Here is an 18,794-nt window from a genome sequence, read left to right on the forward strand (position 1 = left end):
ACCGAAGTCTAATTTCAGATATGGAAGTTTTATTTTGGATATGACAGAGAAGCCTGGAAACAGGAAGCCTGTGATATGTGTGTTTGCCCAGTGTCACTGTCTATCCTAAGATGCTCTGTGGACAGGTTGACACATACATATTTGCCATTAGATAGAATAATAATAATAATAATAATAATAATAATAATAATAATTTATTTATACCCCACCCATCTGGCTGGGTTTCCCCAGCCATTCTGGGCAGCTCCCGACAGAATGTTAAAAACACAATACAGCATTAAACATTAAAAACTTCCCTAAACAGGGATGCCTTCAGATGCCTTCTAAAAGTCAGATAGTTGCTTATTTCCTTGACATCTGATGGGAAGGCATTCCACAGGGTGGGTGCCACTACCGAGAAAGCCCTCTGTCTGGTTCCCTGTAACCTGACTTCTTGCAGTGAGGGAACCACCAGAAGGCCCTTGGAGCTGGACCTCAGTGTCCAGGCTGAATGATGAGGATGGAGACACTCCTTCAGGTATACTGGACCAAGGCCTTTTAGGGCTTTAAAGGTCAGCACCAACACTTTGAATTGTGCTCAGAAATGTAGTTCGAGCCAATGTAGGTCCTTCAGGACCAGTGTTATATGGTCTTGGCTGCCACTCCCAGTCACCAGTCTAGCTGTTGCATTCTGGATTACAGTGGTACCTCAGGTTAAGTACTTAATTCGTTCCGGAGCTCCGTACTTAACCTGAAACTGTTCTTAACCTGAAGCACCACTTTAGCTAATGGGGTCTCCTGCTGCCGCTGCACCGTCGGAGCACGATTTCTGTTCTCATCCTGAAGCAAAGTTCTTAACCTGAAGCACTATTTCTGGGTTAGCAGAATCTGTAACCTGAAGCATATGTAACCTGAAGTACCACTGTAGTTGTTATTTCCAAGTCACCTTCAAAGGTAGCCCTACATAGAGCACATTGCAGTAGTCCAAACGGGAGATAACTAGAGCATGCATCACTCTGGCAAGACAGTCCGCGGGCAGGTAGGGTCTCAGCTTGCATACCAGATGGAGCTGGTAAACAGCTGCCCTGGATGCAGAATTGACCTGCGCCTCCATGGACAGCTGTGAGTCCAAAATGACTCCCAGGCTGCGCACCTGGTCCTTCAGGGGCGCAGTTACCCCATTCAGGACCAGGGAGTCCCCCACACCAGCCCGCCCCTTGTCCCCCCAAAACAGTACTTCTGTCTTGTCAGGATTCAACCTGATAACATCACTGATTGGTTTTCATGTACAAAACAGCTGCCACCAGGGCTAAGAGTGAATGGATTTTCATATCATCTCAGATGCAATACTTTATCATAGGAAGAGTGTGCTGCCAAAACCAAAACTACCTCAGCCTTCCCATATGGGTAGCTGTGGCGTCATCAAGCCTAATTTCAAATGCGATTAGGAAATCGCTCCATATTGTTCCTACCTTTTTATGTTTTACGTTTATCAGCACTGTAAATAAAGAAGAATATATAAGAACCAGTAAACAGAGAGGAAATGAGCAAGACCCACAGATATCCAGGACAGAACGTCTACAGCCCACTGAGATGACTTTGCCACTGTGCCAGGGTACGTGAAGGCTTTTTAAATCTCTTTACAAAACAACAACTCTCTCCTAACTAATTGAAACTACGTTTGCAGTGAAAATAAAATCTACTATTCTCCTTTCTGGTATTGCATGTATTGTTAAATTTAGAGGAGATTGAAAGAAGTAAAATACTATGAGTTGTTTTGTGCAGAATCCAACCTCTTTATACAATGTGGGGTTTAAAAGAAAAAGAAACCACTGCTCAGAAATTATCTTCGGAGAACTTTCAGCATAGCCTTCACAATAAGAGTGCTTCCAGGCTCTTGTTGCTATTTCACTTGTGGAATTCAATCACGTACAGTGGTGCCCCGCAAGACGAATGCCTCGCAAGACGGGAAACTCACTAGACGAAAGAGTTTTCCGTTTTGGAGGTGCTTCGCAAAACGAATCTCCTATGGGCTTGCTTCGCAAGACGAAAATGTCTTGCGAGTTCCTGCGGGTTTTTTCCCCTCCCCCCCTTTTTCTAAGCCGCTAAGCCGCTTATCAGCTGATCCGATAAGCCGCTAAAAGCCGCTAATAGCGCTAATCCGCTAATCCCTCAATGGGCTTGCTTCGCAAGACGAAAAAACCGCTAGACGAAGAGAATCACAGAATGGATTCTTTTCGTCTTGTGAGGCACCACTGTACCATGAAATTCAGCTTCCACATTTAAAGTGAATTTGGTACATAACAAGCGTGCTTGCAAAATAAGCCAGACACCTTGTGATAAGGAAAGTGAGGAGAAATGCTCTGGGTGTGTACATGAATGACAGTTGCTTCAGGGAACGTCCCATAAACTCCCTGGAAACAAATCGCTCAATAAAGAGGTTTTCTGGAAGTGCCAAAGGCCCGAAAAATGACCCTCTCCATGCTCGACAACCGTAGCAATGTAGCTATATGTCTTTTTCAAAGCTTTAGGATGTCTTTCTTTTGAGTGTGTGTGTGTATTCAGAAATGTCCCCTGTCAAACAACCCCTTTATTATTATTATTATGATTATGTTTGCCTAATTTGAATCTCTCTCTCCAGATGTTACGTGGAATCAGCAGTTATTAAGTAAACAGAGCCCACGTGTTTCAGACACGAAACAGAAAAACTTTCCGTCGGAACATAATTTAGGTCTGCCGGTCAGTTCTGCAAGAGAAATGAGGAGGTAGGTAACAGAGTTGTCAACACTTAACAACACTAACAGGACTGGCTTAAAGGTTTGTCAGTTAAAATGGGGGGAATGAGAAATGCGGATGAAATTATAATTGGAAGTTAGAAAGTCAGTTGGGTTGGGAGGGATGGGGGGGAGTCATTGACTCGAGAGAGTCAGAATATAGGTAAGGTAAAGGTAAAGGGACCCCTGATGATTAGGTCCAGTCGTGACCGACTCTGGGGTTGTGGCGCTCATCTCGCTTTATTGACTGAGGGAGCCAGCGTACAGCTTCCGGGTCATGTGGCCAGCATGACTAAGCCACTTCTGGTAAACCAGAGCAGCGCACGGAAACACCGCTGGAGTGGTACCTATTTATCTACTTGCACTTTGACGTGCATTCGAACTGCTAGGTTGGCAGGAGCAGGGACCGAGCAACGGGAGCTCACCCCGTCGTGGGGATTAGAACCGCCGACCTTCTGATTGGCAAGCCCTAGGCTCTGTGGTTTAACCCACAGTGCCACCCACGTCCCATAGGTAATGTAAAGATATGTAAAATCACACAGTGTTTTTTGAAAATGAAAATGCCAATAAATATTATTATTATTATAAAAAGGAGGTAGGTAACAGAGGCTTCCATGACTTAATCAGCATAGTATGAGAGCATACAATCAGCTATGATATCACAGACCACACTGAGACAGAGACCCCGGGGAAGAGAAAGAGGTTGCCTTAAGTTTCATGTTTGACCCTTCCCTAAGCGAGAACAACAAGTAAGCCACTCTGGGAAGGGAGTGTGACATCTGGGGGTAGACCGTAGAAACAATGGGTCATGTGGTAAAATGTTCCTGGATTGTACAGCTTCAGAGCGTGGAGCAGTGAGGAGAGGAGCATGACATGACTGAAGCTTCTTGGGCTTGCCGATCAGAAGGTCGGCGGTTCGAATCCCCGTGACGGGATGAGTTCCCATTGCTCTGTCCCAGCTCCTGCCAACCTAGCAGTTCGAAAGCACACCAGTGCAGGTAGATAAATAGGTACCGCTGCAGCGGGAAGGTAAACAACGTTTCCGTGCGCTCTGGTTTCCGTCATGGTGTCCCATTGCACCAGAAGCAGTTTAGTCATGCTGGCCACATGACCTGGAAAACTGTCTGTGGACAAACGCCAGCTCCCTCGGCCTGAAAGTGAAGATGAACACCACACCCCATAGTCAAATTTAACAGGACTGAACCGTCCAGAGATTCTTCACCTTTACTTTTCCCCTTATTATCATTATGAGTTAATTCAATCCTTCTCGCCTGCGGAATACTAGCCACGCTTTTGTCCTACAATGATAATTCTGACTATACACGGAGGCGTTTTTTTACCCAGTTGCGACTCCCCTGTTTCCATTTGAAGAAACCGTGTGCAAGAAGAGTTCACCACAAGATGCAGGGAGAGAGGTTCTTATTCAACCTCCAAAGCCTGCACCAGACCACTCAGGCCTGCAGCATGAATCCTCACTCTTGTCAATGCACCAGCCCTGCCTGAGGCAACAGAATGGCTTCCTAGAAGCCGCTCAGTGCTTGAGGCTCAGTGCCATTTCCTGCCCCATTAGGATTCCTCCTGACTCTCTGTTTTGGGGCTGGACTTGCTTCACCAGAGTTCCCTCCTGTTTTGTTTCTGTTTCAGGGCAGGCTGTCGAGAGAGCTCTGGAGCTGGGCGATCATCATCATCACCCTGTTCTCCTACAACTCAAAGCCAGTCACCCAACAGGTACAAAAGGTCAATAAGGATTTTCACAAACTAATGAGCTGCTTTACAGAGTTTTCATTCCAGCTGAAACTTCCTAACTGGTGAGCGCAGTTTTGAGGCGTACGAGTGGTGGCATAGATTAAGACGTTCCCAAAAGTATTTTATCACCCTGCTTCTACAGATAATGGGAGGTTGTTCGAATGCCATGTGGAGTGGAGGCAAAACATAAAGGAGGTAGCTGTCTTAGGATGTCAGTTTGCAATTCTTAGTGCAAAAAGTATTGATCTGATGTGTAGAGATCTTTCCTATTCTACTTAATTCAGGAGGGTTCTGGAAGCTTCTGGAAGTTTCTCTGTGTGAAAGAAACAAGCAGAAGGTTCATGCTGTTTGGGTTATTCCTTCAGAGAAGCTGAATACAGCTGGCTTAAACTGGTTCTGTTACAGTGGTGCCTCGCAAGACGAAATTAATTCGTTCCGCGAGTTTTTTCGTCTAGCGAATTTTTCGTCTTGCGAAGCACGGTGTCGGGAAAGTTTTGGAAAAGCTTCAAAAATCACCGAAGTCTTCAAAAACCTCAAAAAAGGCTACCACACCGCGTGCTATGAGTTGCTCCTCGAAGTCAAGTCGCAACTGTATTAACGGTGTTAAGAAAAAGGAAACAAACTTGCAAGACGTTTTCGTTTTTCGTCTTGCGAAGCAAGCCCATAGGGAAATTCGTCTTGCGAAGCAGCTCAAAAAACGCAAAACCCTTTCGTCTAGCGAGTTTTTCGTCTTGCGAGGCATTCGTCTTGCGGGGCACCACTGTATCTCTTTCTGTCATGGCCAGAAAAGTAAGGCCAGAAGGAGTCTGGGTTTCACTTTCTCTTTCTATCTCTTTTCCGTCTGGTGTGGTGTTCTGTACATAGTATGCTTAGTGTTAAGGTTTAGACTTACTATAAGCTATTTTAAGTTTAAGTTAAGTCTGCTGCAACTGGATTTCTTATGGACAGTGCCAATCCTGAATGTATTGGATTTGTGACCATTATGCTCATTTGCCTTCAGTAGCAGTAAAGCTCTGCTGGATGAAATACAATTGCCTCTGGTCTATTTTTTGAGGAATCCTGCAATGAGTTTAAGCTGTTATTCTGCTAACTATACATTGGAATCTACTCTGGATCAATACTGAGTAGAATTTCAATGGCACAGGATCCTATCAAACCACCACGAATATGGAGCACATCCACATGGCGCTTGCCTTATAGGAATAACTCAAGCTGTAGCTATGATGGTTGTAGCCCTGTGGGTGTCTCAGCCAGAAACAGTTCCTTCCTGTGCCATGCAGCTGACAGAGAACCGAAATGAATTGTGGTGCAGTATGTTCATTGTCCATTGGGCTACTCTGGTGAAGATGTCTCTCTTTTCCAGGAGATGCGCTACCCTTGCCAACCACAGGCAGCCACTGTCCATAATGTCACCTTAGTACAGTGTTTCTCAGAATGTAGGAGAGGAACCCCACCTTTGGGGTGTGAGAGACCCTCAGCCATGGCTGGTTTGGCCATGAATGGTTTGAGCACTCGCTAGGTCCTCAACGCTTTGGCTAGCTGGAGGACAAACCAGCCTTTTCAGGGCAGCGGCAGGTTTCCTCCCGTGCCAAACATCAGCTTTCTGAGTGAGAGGATTTTCACGGGGGCCACGGCATGGGAGGAAATGTTTGAATCTGGTTTTGTCGTTTGTCTATTTCTTTTAGGTCTGTCAGCGGAAAGAAACTCTGCTCTAGCTGCGGACAGCCTCTCGGGAAAGGCGCTGCCATGATTATCGAAACACTCGGTCTTTATTTCCATATTCAGTGCTTCAGGGTAGGATTCCTCAGTAACGTATTCTCCCTAAAGGATGGCCTGCCTGTTGTCTTTTGCATGGCAGTTCCCTTCAGCACAGCTGGGAGGTTTAGTGCAACTTGCCTTGCAGGTGCTTATACCTTCTGTTTCTTTCTGGTGATGGACGCTCCACCATCCCGAGCCCTCTATGTGGCAAGCTACTCCAGACAACGCAGCCACTAGAAATCCTCCTGCTTTGATGTCAGGCATCAGGGAATCTGATCCCTCCCACAGTGGCAGCCAAGAAGCAGATAAACAATAAAAGTTCTTACCAAGCAATTTATTCAATAATTCATAGAGAGCAACGAAGGAAGGCAGTCTCCCTAAGATAATGGCGTTGCTCTGAGTAAAGTCCCATCCCCAGCGTCTCTCCTACTCTACATCACCCCTGTGTCGGTTAATCTGAGCTTTCTGCCTCTGAACTCTCTGTTCTAATACCCTCAATGCATGCCTGGTCCTGGGAGAGGGGGTGGTCAGGTATGCTTTCCAAAGACACTGAGTCTGACAGCTGTCTCTCCCCTGATGCTTCTTCTTCCTGCTGTTCCTCTCCCAATATTTCCCAGCTTCTCCCCTCTGAACTGTGCCCTTCTGCAAACCACTGTTCTAAATCTATAGTGTCCTCCTGTTCTCAGGAAGGTGCAGGAGAAAAGGGGTGGGGGCGGTCTCCACCGTTCCTCCTCAGTCCAGCCCCTGACACTTGGAGACAATGTGAAGATGTGACAGGGAGTAAGGGAAGGGATATTTCACCAAAGTACAGATCCCAGGTTTCTTGGTGGATGGGCACCATGACAATTAACCTGGTATAAAAGCAACATAGTTTGGGTATTATTATTATTATTTGCCCATCTGGCTGGGTTTCCCCAGCCACTTTGGGCAGCCTACAGCATATCCCTAGATATCCCGATGAATGTATTATTTAACTTTAATTATATCCACTCTTTGTCAACAAATAGTGTGGAATCTGCAAGGGACAACTTGGAGATGCAGCAAGTGGAACAGACGTCCGGATTAGAAGTGGTCTTCTCAACTGCAATGATTGTTACATCAGATCCAGAAGTAAGTACCGGGGACTGGTCTCAATGCGATATTTACTGTGTGTGTGTGTGTGTGTGTGTGTGTGTGTGTGTGTGTGGTTTTTTTCAACACCGCATACTACATTAGCCTTGCAAATATGCCCAGGGCCTATGCCACCCCACAAAAAAACATTTACTACCTCACTTGCCAATGCATACCGGTTGAGATAAATCATTTGTGGCGCATCAGTTGCCTGAAAGATGTGTGCAAACAAACAAAAGTGCCCTGAGGCACTTTATGTTGAATAAAAGCAGCAATGCAAAAGCCAGCTGCAGGTGGCTGGAATGCAAAACAGGATGTTGATGTCTGGAACTGTACTGTTGGGGAAAAGGGGGAGTCTATTCTCTGTACTGAGCACCGGATGTTAGCTCAGAGTGTCATCTGACCTGTACTGGAAGTACAGGGGTGGAGTTGTGACTCTACTGCTGGAGTCTGGAGAGTGCAGTCACGTTTCTATGTACTGCTGAATGACAGGAATAAAAGACATATAAATAGGACTCCTGTCTGTCTCTTTTCCCCTCCCTGGGGGAATGCAGGGAGGGAGAAGGAGGAGGATGTGTTCTTCTCACGTTTGAGGAGGATAGCCGATTTATGGCCTTGCCTGTGCCCTGCCGGGAGACGCAGACAGGAAGGTCAACAAGTATCTCAGCCAATTGCCTGGAGGGGGAGGCCAGTTACCTCTGACTGCAGCTGAGATACTGACACTTTACACCACCCTCTTGTGCACACTAACTCAGAAGTAAGTCGCACTACTGTGGTTAGTGGGTTTACTTCATGGCCAGGGTGCCTCAAGGCCTTCCATGATTCCCTTTAGAGAAAATGCAAGTCTCCCCCTGAGATCAGTGGGACTTAAAAGTGCCTAATTATGGCGTGGTCCAAACCTACCTCACATTTTACTAAAACTGATCAGATGGAGGCAATTTGCACTCCTCACAGGTAAATGGGCAAGTGGTTATTTACAGGTACGTCCAACATATAATCTTGTAATGATTTAATTTCTTGTTGAAACTGTATCCTTTTCTTATTCATCCATTCCATTTATATCCCACCTTTCCTTCAAGGAAATGTGGTTTTTTCTCCATGCCTCCTGCCTGCCCCAGACCCCCATTTTATTCCATAGCGATTCAATGAGGTAGATTCAGGTAGGTAGCCATGTTGGTCTGATGCAGTCAAAATAGATAAAAAAACTGTCCAGTAGCACCTTAGAGACCAGCTCAGTTTGTTCTGGATATCAGCTGTCGCGTGCATGCACACATGAAGAAGTGTGCATGTACATGAAACCTTATATCCAGAACAAACTGAGTTGGTCTCTAAGGTGGTATTGGACAGTTTTTTATTTATTTCCAATGAGGTTGGTTAGGCTGAGAGAATATAATAGGCTCAAGGTGAATCTCACCCTGGGTCTCCCCAGTCCTGGTCTGGCACTCATTATCGCACCACAATGAGCAGTGACCTTCGCAAAGAGTTACTTTGAGATTGCAGGTTTCGCCTCCCGATCTTTTTCCTGGTTAGTCATACCGGTATCTGAAATAATCTAGCACTGCGAAACCAACAGCACTAAATGCTAGAGCTAACGGGATGTTAAGAGGCTGATCGCAGTAAAATAAACTACTACCATTGGCACGTAGAAGAGGGGATGCTGGCATGTTCTGTGAACCCACAAGATACTCGTAGCTACAGGAAGGTTGCAGGCTTGATATTCCACCATTGTGAGTTTGTAAACTGGCTCTGGAGCACAGGCTGTGGGGAATGGCAGAAGAAACCGCTCTGATTCCTTTCAAAATTCAGTGCAAAAGGCCAGGAAGGGACAGAGGCTGTTCCTGCCTCTCTGTATTCACCTGTTTGCACTGATCTTTTAGCACTGCCTTGCTCATTTGCAAATTTAGCAGAAGAAAAGCTGTCCCAGCTGGCTCAGAGGGTACGGCTGCTCACGTTCCATGATGCATGCTTAACAACAACAACAACAACAACAACAACAACAACAACATATTATTTATACCCCGCCCATCTGGCTGGGCTTCCAACAAAATATTAAAATATTCCAATAAAATATTAAAATACAGTAATGCATCAAACATGAAAAGCTTCCCTAAACAGGACTGCCTTCAGATGTCTTCTAAAAGTCTGGCAGTTGTTGTTCTCTTTGACATCTGGTGGGAGGGCGTTCCACAGGGCGGGTGCCACTACCAAGAAGGCCCTCTGCCTGGTTCCCTGTAACTTGGCTTGTCACAGTGAGGGAACCACTAGAAGGCCCTCGCGCTGGACCTCAGTGTCCGGGTAGAACGATGGGGGTGGAGACGCTCCTTCAGATGCTTTGAGTAAAGAAGGGAACCACAACAGATGTACCTCTCCTCTTTCCGGGGAAGAAAAAGTGTGTTGTTATTAGAAAGAGAATGAGAAGGAAAAAAACTAATTCTAAGAAGCTGCTTTTTGCGCTGGGAAACACTTCCACACCCTGAAAGGTAGAGGGCACTGTTGTATAGTTTCACAGTCAATTTGCACCAGGGAGTCGCACGTTTTTGCCAGGAACTGTCGTAAATAATGAAATGAACAATGCATAAATTATCATTTAGATGTGTGGCTTTAATTATTTCAATCCCACATTCTCATTCGGCTTTGAATCTAACTGCTATAGCCTGTTCTGTGAAAGGGTGGACAGAAAGTAGACGGCGATTTGACAGAAAACCACGTTCCCGTTTCCAGTTGCTGACTACTGCTGAGATTTTTGCGATGCTAAGGAAACACTAGTGTGCTCACTTAGTGGGGATCAGGGGGGAGCCATGGAGAAGTGGGAGAAGGGTGCGCATTTCTCCTTAATCTCTCAACCCTGGTTGAGTAACTGCATCGAGCCACGCATATAAAGCACATCGCTTCTTCCAAAGAATTCTGGGAACTGTAGTTTATCCATCTCAGAGCCTCAATTCCAGCATCTCCTTTAAATGTACACAGCCATATAAGCCTCGGTGGTGCACTGCACCCTCTCTTCAGCTGTTCAAGATTGGAAATACAGAAGGAAGGAGGTCTTAGGATGCTTGTACACAAAAAATACATTGCAGTTGCCATTAATTTGATTCTGAATTGATTTTAGAAAGCTGTGTTACTTTTATTGTTGTTAGCCACTCTGAGCCCAGCTTTGGCTGGGGAGGGCGGGATATAAATAATAATAATAATAATAATAATAATAATAATAATAATAATAATAATAATAATAATAATTTATTATTTATACCCCGCCCATCTGGCTGGGCGGCTTCCATAAAACCAAAAATACAGTAAAATCACACGTTAAAAACTTCCCTGAACAGGGCTGCCTTAAGATGTCTTCTGAATGTCAGGTAGTTGTTTATCGCTTTGACATCTGCTGGAAGGGCGTTCCACAGGGCGGGCGCCACTACCGAAAAGGCCCTTTGCCTGGTTCCCTGTAGCTTTGCTTCTCGCAAATGTTATTAATTTTCAAAAAATTATAAACAAAACAAACAAATAAACAAACAAACTTAGATCATAGCCTTATTAAAATTGCACTTATTAACATTGTTAATTGACTTCCTCGCTTCCCCTTGGTTGAATTTCCATGCATATCCTTTTAACGGTTTTCCAAATCAAAGTTCTTATGACATTTAACTTAAACATTAACATCCTTATAACTTTTCATTTTAAAATTAAACATATTTATTCATCACTTAACTTATATAAAATCCTAAGCCAATTAAGTATCTGCAAGCTATTTCCAGTTAATTTAACTTTAAATATTTAACTAAAAATCATAAAATTTTGTCCATTCTTCCTGATGCTCCTCCTCCTTCTGGTCACGGACTCTTCCGGTTAGGTCGTCTAGCTCCAAAAACTCCATCATCTTCATATTAAAAAGGTAAAGGTACCCCTGCCCGTACGGGCCAGTCGTGTCCGACTCTAGGGTTGTGCGCCCATCTCACTTAAGAGGCCGGGGGCCAGCGCTGTCCGGAGACACTTCCGGGTCACGTGGCCAGCATGATGAAGCTGCTCTGGCGAGCCAGCACCAGCGCAGTGCATGGAAACGCCGTTTACCTTCCCGCTATAAAGCGGTACCTATTTATCTACTTGCACTTAAGAGTGCTTTCGAACTGCTAGGTGGGCAGGAGCTGGGACCGACAGACGGGAGCTCACCCCGCGACGGTGATTCGAACCGCCGACCATGCGACCGGCAAGTCCTAGGCACTGAGGTTTTACCCACAGCGCCACCCGCGTCCCATCATCTTCATATTATTTTTATCATTTGTTGCTTCCTGATGTGAAGAATGGCATAAGCGCTTTCACTTTTTCTACCCGTTTTTGTCTTAATTATAGCCGCTGGTCAGCCCACGACTTTGTGACATGGATTTCAGTCTTGTGCACAGATGTGTCCTCCAAGAAGGATTGTCGCTGTTGTTCTGTTCCTGGGGCTGCTTCGGGACAATCTCTTGTCAGAGCTTATATCCATGGACTTGATAGCTCTCATCTCATCTTTGCAAGGCAGGCACAAAGGCTACATCGGCTACTTTCCAATGCAATACATATTCCACCCCCTTTCTTAATTCACTTCCATTACATGTATGAAGTTCATCTCTGGACTTTCAGCTCCTTTTCCCTCTCGCGGGAGCGTGCGTGATCCATATTATCAGTTACGTTTGGTTTCCCAATCTGCTCTTATGAAAGTAACAAGGAAATAAAGATGCAATAAACCTGTCCTGTTTCTAATACGACTAGGAACTGAGAATGTTAAGTTTACACTACTTTTTGTAGATGTTCTATAATATGCCAATGTGTAAATCTAATTAGTTGCATTTGAAGAAGAAGAAAATTTAAACAGCATGACAGAAAGCAGTTTCCCCCCCCCCTGTTTTGTTTCTGAAGTGGTAACTTTTATATATGTATACAAAGACACTAGTTTGATCCAAACATCCTGTAATTCTGAAACATTTTACTGTATTACTTTCAGTGGAAGTCAGGAAATTGAGTGAGCAAGTGATTGCATGTTCAATCCTACACCCATGGACCTGGGAATAGGCCCCACTGAACTCAGTGGGGTTTACTTCTGAGTAGACATGCCTAGGATTGGACTGAAAGTCATGCCATCTGTTGTGTGCATAAAATGATGTTTCTTGTAATAACAAACTATTTTACCGAATGAAGTGTTTTCTCTAAGCTTAAATAATACATGCATTCAAGGTTGTAGAAATACCCAACAGGTCGACTGGCAGCCCGTGAGATGAATCTACTTTCTGAAGCAATTTACCAGCCACTGGGAGCTGTACCCTGTTTTAATCGAAATGTGCCCAGGGTTTGACTTAGATGCAGAGGGAAGTTGGTACCTAAATCATCATCTAGCCCAACCTCAATGCAGCTCCGTGAAGATGTGACGTTATTTCTCTCCCTTGATGCTGGTGTGCGATGGTCCGTCTATGCCTCAGCACGTGTGTACCATAATTGTGAAAGTGAAAGTGTTGCTGCTTTGGGAGGGGGGGGATGTAACTTTTTATGGAGTCTGACCCATAAACACCTAGCACCTCCGACCACTTGCTGTATGGAAAATAAAATGGCTCCTGAGGATGCAGGACTTGGGGCACCCTAGAATAACCGTTAAGAAGTCCATCTTGAGATAAATATCATAGAATGACCACTGCAAATGCTTTCTGCAAGGTCGGTGGAGCAACCCTGCAAGTCAAGGCTGCTAATTTTCGGTTATAGGGAAAGACGTTTGTGGGCGATAGGGATGGAGACACACAGCCTGAAGAAAACAGGACAGACACTCTGGAATTTGGGGCTGTAGAGCCTTTCATTCTGCAGAGAGTGGGCATGCTTGACGCTGGAGTATTCAGTGATGGGTACAACTTTGGGACGACTCATTTATATATTCCTGCTTCCAGTAAAGTTGCTGCAAAGTTGGTTAAACTTCTGTACCCCAATGATTCTGCATATATCTAATTTAAAGGGGGAACCTAGGCCCGTATGAATACATTGTAGTAATCATATGATTTCGGCTGAGATCCTAAGCTCCTTAGGTTAAAACCGGTGAGATGCGCTTCCAAATAAATATGCTTAGGATTTGGTTATGTTTACATGCACACAAATTTACGGCAAGGCCATACACTTTTATTCAAGGAGGGATAAAGTGCTGGCATCAGTCCCCATGTGTTGGCTCTTCCTGGAACATTGCCTCTTATGCCTGCAGCCGTATACTCTGAAGGGAAATTGCTCTACAAAGGCTTAAGAGTCAATGGCCTAGGAAGGCAGCCTGAACTAGTAGTGCATCGATGCGCACGTTTCCCAGGCTGTTTGTGTGCTCCCTTAGCAGCGTGGTCTTCATCATTATACCCAGATTGATTCCCACGCCAATCTGGTAACATGCATAATGTGGGAGGGGTACTATGACTGTGGGCGCCTGATGTGGTTACTTTGACACTGGCGCATTCCCAGTGTAGGAATGGGAAGCAGCCACATCGTTCCCCACATGCAGCCTCCTCAGTGTGTACATAACGTTACATTCTGGAGCAGCATGAGAATCGGCCACGAGGGAGGAGCAGCAGCAACCATGCTTTTCAGATAGCTAAAGAACCAGCCCTCTTGACCAATAATGATGGAAGTTTTCAAATGTGCAAGAAATAAAAGAGAGAGGGTGCTATATTTGAATCTGGATTTAAACCCGGTCAAGTCAGGTGCACCACGTGTGTTTCTAATTTAACATTTTCCTGACTCCTAAGGAACTGGGATGGTGATCAGAGGAAGCACGCTAGAGTTAGCTGCTGTGCTATGGTTGTAAAGTAGTGGTTTGTGAGCAGTATTCTTTGGTATCTTCTGCAGGCTGAGTAAAGGAGTGAGAGATTGGAAAGCCTATGTAGTTATGGTCTTCAAAAAGGAAAAATATATTTATGCTGCCTTAAGAATATGAAAGCAACAAACAAAATTAATTGAGATTCCTTGTTGTATGTGACTGTATTTGCACATCGGTTATTTCTTGGTGGGCTAGCAGAAAGAAATAGTGGACATTTCTTAGGTAAGCAATAAATATTTTCTAAGGGTGACACAGTGTCACTATTTATTTATGTGTCTAGGTGGGTCTTGATGTGCAGTTGTGCAAACATGCAACGATGTCTCCTTTTGTCACTCAAAAGCATTTGTATACGATTGTGTCTATCTTAAAACATACAATTGTCTGATAGGAAGTTACACATTTCATTAAAATTGTGCCTTAGAAAATACAAAGCTGTTGCACATTCACCAGTGACAGATGGATGTAATAATTGTGGTGTTGTTTTTTAAGAAAAAATATTATTCCTAAGGACAGAGATTGGCAACGAAGTTGTTCTGCAAACAACAAACCTTGTGGGACTGTCCATTGGACCCCCACATTGTGAGTAATCATTGAAGTGATTTGTTTGGGGATACATATAGATAACTTTGCTGTTTGAATGGATTGTGCTGTAGTCATAATACCTCTTTGTATAACAAGAAATGCACAGTATAAAAACTGAAGCCACAGATTTGTGTAAGTACCTTTCTCCCCCACCAAAAAAACTGAATTATTCCCCTGCTTGACTGCAGTTTTTACAAACACTTACCTTGGAATAAGCGCTATTGGGGGAAGAAGAAAAAATAGCTTCTTAGTAAGCAAGTTCTGTATAGGATTACAGTGCAAAGCAGTCATTCCCAAACTGTGGGCTGTGAGAGCGTTACTTGTGTGCTGTGTGACATGAACTGGACTGCATAGTTAAAAGCTCATGCATTTCCAAAGTACAGGAGAGGCTGCCCGGTGTGTCTCTGTGTGATGGATTGCTTCACCCTCCCCTCCTTCCAATCGGCCAAGCTGGAGGCAGATCATTCTGCGGTGTGTCTCTGTCTCCATTGCGTCATATTAAATACAGAGTTGCAGCAGAATTGGGCATCCTCCAAGGAGATTTCCCATTGCATCTCTGCTTGAGTTTCTGCTCCTTCCATTCAGTGGCTTATGCAGAAACGCAAGAAATTGGCTCCTCCTGGATAGCCATACTTCCTCTCACACACTACAAAAGGAAACCACTTTGGGTGCAGCAGTGATGTGCGCCTCCGTTTTTAATTCAGACATGGCTGTGTCAGCTCTCAGAAGTTTGGGAAATTGCATCAAGGGTTGGAATCGGGCGCCTCCTGTTCAGAAAACGGCCTCTGCTTGTAAACAGACAGTCCTTGAGGTTCAGCTGGAAGGCAGGCCTCTGAGCTGAGCACTGCGGTTTGCAAGCTCAAGTGCTCAGTTCCGCAAATCGACTTGTCAGTGGCACAACCTATCGTGTTGTTTCTGTTCCCTTGTGAAACAGCGGGGGCTGCTGAGCCTGAGGGCCACACCCAAGCCTCTGGGGGCCACATGGCCACTTCACACTCTTCTGCAGACTGCACAAACACTCTTTCTCAGCTAACCCATGCAGATTAGTTGAGGATGGGGATTTGTCGCCATCTCTGCATTCAAGTGATCAATCCAGTGACCGGGGAGGGATGATTTACATCCCCACAAGGGCACTGAGCTCTACTCCCCCCCCCCAGCATTTGATCTACATTAACCCCCTGCCCCCCCTTTTGCTGCTGCCACAAAAATCAGTGGCTTTCTGGTGGAAGAGACCCTTGAACTGGGGCTTAGCCGTCCCTGCTTCAAATAAAGGCAGACATAAGGACCCAACACCAATGTTCTGAAGTTCATTCAGTTGTGGCATTCTTGCTACTGGCAGCAAGTGTGTTCCCTGCAAATTGGAGCTGGGTTGTGCATTAAGTCTCCAGGCTGATGCATTACTGCAGTCTACTTCCTGGTGCAGAGCAGTTGCACACCTGACCGGGAGGTTTGTGTTTACGTTGATGCCCTCTTAAAAGGTGTTGAGAGAGCAGTCTGGCATAGGTATTTAGTGCATGTGAAGGACTGCGGATATGGGCCTGAACCCAGCTTACAGTTGGGTATCTTCAAGGCTTTTGGGAACCAGTGGTGCTTAAGGGCACAGCTCTGTGCTTGTTGAGTATAGCCAGTGGGGAGCTCTGATAAGACTCCCATTGAAATGAATAGAACTTGCCCCAAGAGCAGAAGATGGTGTGTTCTTGTGCAGGTCCTGTTGCTTTCAGTGGGTCTTGCACAGCAGCATATCCCAATGGCTTGTGAAGACGTTGATTTGCACTTGTGTGCAAAAGTTGCTTTTTTAAAAATAAAAAAAATCATGCAAAATCATGAGGATTGTGTAACTCTAATCCTGCTTTTAATAACCTTCAAGTCCTGCCAGTCTTCAGTAAGAGAATAACTGCAGCCGGAATTTACATGCTAGCAGAATTTTTCAAGTGCAACGTTTTTATACACAAACAGGATTTTATGGCACATCCACTTACGAATGTAGCTAACCGTCTTTCTACTTGTAAACTGGAGGATGGCAGCAGCTAACTTTACATGTATCAAAACCTGAATCACTCACACGTTCCGCTTCCATTAAGATGGATTAGTCACCAGCATAAAGATTTTTTTAAACTGTCAACTCTCCCTCTTTATATTTCATTTCAAATGAGTATGCACACTGCAGTCCCCTCATTATTTCCAGCTCTGTTTATAAACGTGTTAATATTTGTTTCCCAAATAACTTGGGAATGGGTAAGGGTAGGGAATGGCCAGGGAGGGGGGAGTTTAGCTACTGCTATGTTGGTTTGAAATGGTAAATAATGTGTTTCAAAAGATAATTTACTGTTGACGCACCAATATAATAAATATAATGGATTAAAATAAAAACCCCCAAAAGTGTATTTAGCTTCTAATTTCTTTAGAGAGCAGGCATAACCATGTCATAATTATTTTTTTATATATTTCATTTTCAAAACTTCATAGTGGCCCTTATTCTTGTTATGTAGAATTAATTCCGTATTCTCTGTAGTTATCTATAAGTGGTATAAAAGTTGGTGAGCCAAAAGAGGGCTACTTTATATGCAAGATCACCAAAGGATGAAAGTCCTACTTGGGTTAATGTTGAATACCAGTTACACTAATCTCCATTGATGATATTTATTCTAAAATGCCTCTGGAAAGCAAGAGAATTCTTGTCTAAATGCAACAGCTTTTATAGTAAATGTTATGTTTATAAATAAACATTGATTAAAACTGGTGCTGTTTGACTTTTAATTGTTTCGGTATAACCAAACACAATAAAACTTTGCAGGAAACAAATGTATTTTGTTTGGTGCCTGGTGCTATGCTTTTTGCTAGAAGCCGTAGAACAGGTATTGAAAATCCTTTTCCGTCTTGAGATGTGTGATGTAGAGAGTTAAATTCCCATTGGATGGAAAGTGTACTGTAGATTGTTACCTGAAAACTTCTCATTGATAAATCAATAGTCCAAAGATACAAGTGCTGCCCTATGTCTCTTGGAACATACCCAAGTTTGAATTAAATCTATATGACTTGATCGTTGGAAATCTGGCATATTGGAGAGGGGCATATGTGTGAGAACATTCAAGAAAGGTATTAGCTTTCCTTTCCAAATTTCATTATGTGAAATTACGCCAGAAAGGGCTTGGGTGACCGCCATACTCAGGTGTTGCCCCAAAATGTCTACCATATATTATGACAGGATCAATATATATGTTTATATATATATATATATATATATATATAAAATTTCATAAGCAAGTTTTAAACAGGTTTTAAACGTAAAATACATAACGCAAAAAAGAAAAATAAAAATTCAGGAATAAGAAACATTACAAAACAAAACAGATATTCAACAGAAAAAGAAGACAATCATAACAAACGCCAACCCTCCCCGAAAAAGATTAAAAAAAGAAAATTTATATCTCCAAATATTATATCTTATTCACTAGTATCCTGACCTCCTCACACCTTCCTTTCTGTATCCCAATTCAAATATTTAGTTCAGCAAGTTCTTGCCCTCTGTCATTTAATCTTATTTAACATCTTAAACTACAATAAAATATAATTTCCATCATTATCAATCCCAATTTGCATATTCTTATTACTCTTGTTACTAACACCGCTTTTTTCCAATCCAACGTCTTTTTAACATTCATTAATTTTACAGTATTTCTGTAAATAGTCTTTAAACTTTTTCCAATCTTCTTCCACCGACTCTTCTCCCTGGTCTCGGATTCTGCCAGTCATTTCTGCCAATTCCATGTAGTCAATCACCTTCGTCTGCCATTCTTCCAGAGTGGGTAAATCTTGCGTCTTCCACAGGATCAATATATATGGGCTCAGAAGAGAGGGTGGCCTTTTGCTGAGCCACCCAGTCCCAATGGTGATTTGGGGGTTTGGATTTCTCTGCCTGTGAATAAAATGCAGGTGATTGGCTTCAACTATATGCTAAGCAAAGCCTTTGCCCAAGCCTTTATTAACAATTTCGCCAGCCCCAAATCCCAAAATGTTCAGCAAGTGTGAGGGCCAGCTAC

General features: G+C 43.9%; 1 protein-coding gene across 48 annotated transcripts in view; it reads left to right on the forward strand.

The window, feature by feature from the left end:
- Positions 1 to 17,494, forward strand: part of LIMCH1 (LIM and calponin homology domains 1) — a 222,385-nt gene extending 204,891 nt beyond the window's left edge. For 25 of the 48 annotated variants that reach the window (XM_083459681.1, XM_083459716.1, XM_083459713.1 and 22 more), the window contains 6 exons: positions 1,476 to 1,594; positions 2,621 to 2,744; positions 4,398 to 4,481; positions 6,185 to 6,293; positions 7,265 to 7,367; positions 11,709 to 17,494. In XM_083459681.1, the coding sequence (XP_083315807.1) occupies positions 1,476 to 1,594; positions 2,621 to 2,744; positions 4,398 to 4,481; positions 6,185 to 6,293; positions 7,265 to 7,367; positions 11,709 to 11,734 (565 nt within the window). In that variant the 3' untranslated portion in view covers positions 11,735 to 17,494. Of the gene's footprint in view, positions 1 to 1,475; positions 1,595 to 2,620; positions 2,745 to 4,397; positions 4,491 to 6,184; positions 6,294 to 7,264; positions 7,368 to 11,708 lie in introns of all 48 variants that reach the window. The other 23 variants (XM_083459670.1, XM_083459715.1, XM_083459692.1 and 20 more) reach the window with 1 other exon arrangement.
- The last annotated feature ends 1,300 nt before the right edge of the window (positions 17,495 to 18,794 follow it).

This window comes from Podarcis liolepis (assembly GCF_965112155.1).
Source record: "Podarcis liolepis genome assembly, chromosome: 9".
NCBI classification, from domain to species: Eukaryota; Metazoa; Chordata; class Lepidosauria; order Squamata; family Lacertidae; genus Podarcis; species Podarcis liolepis.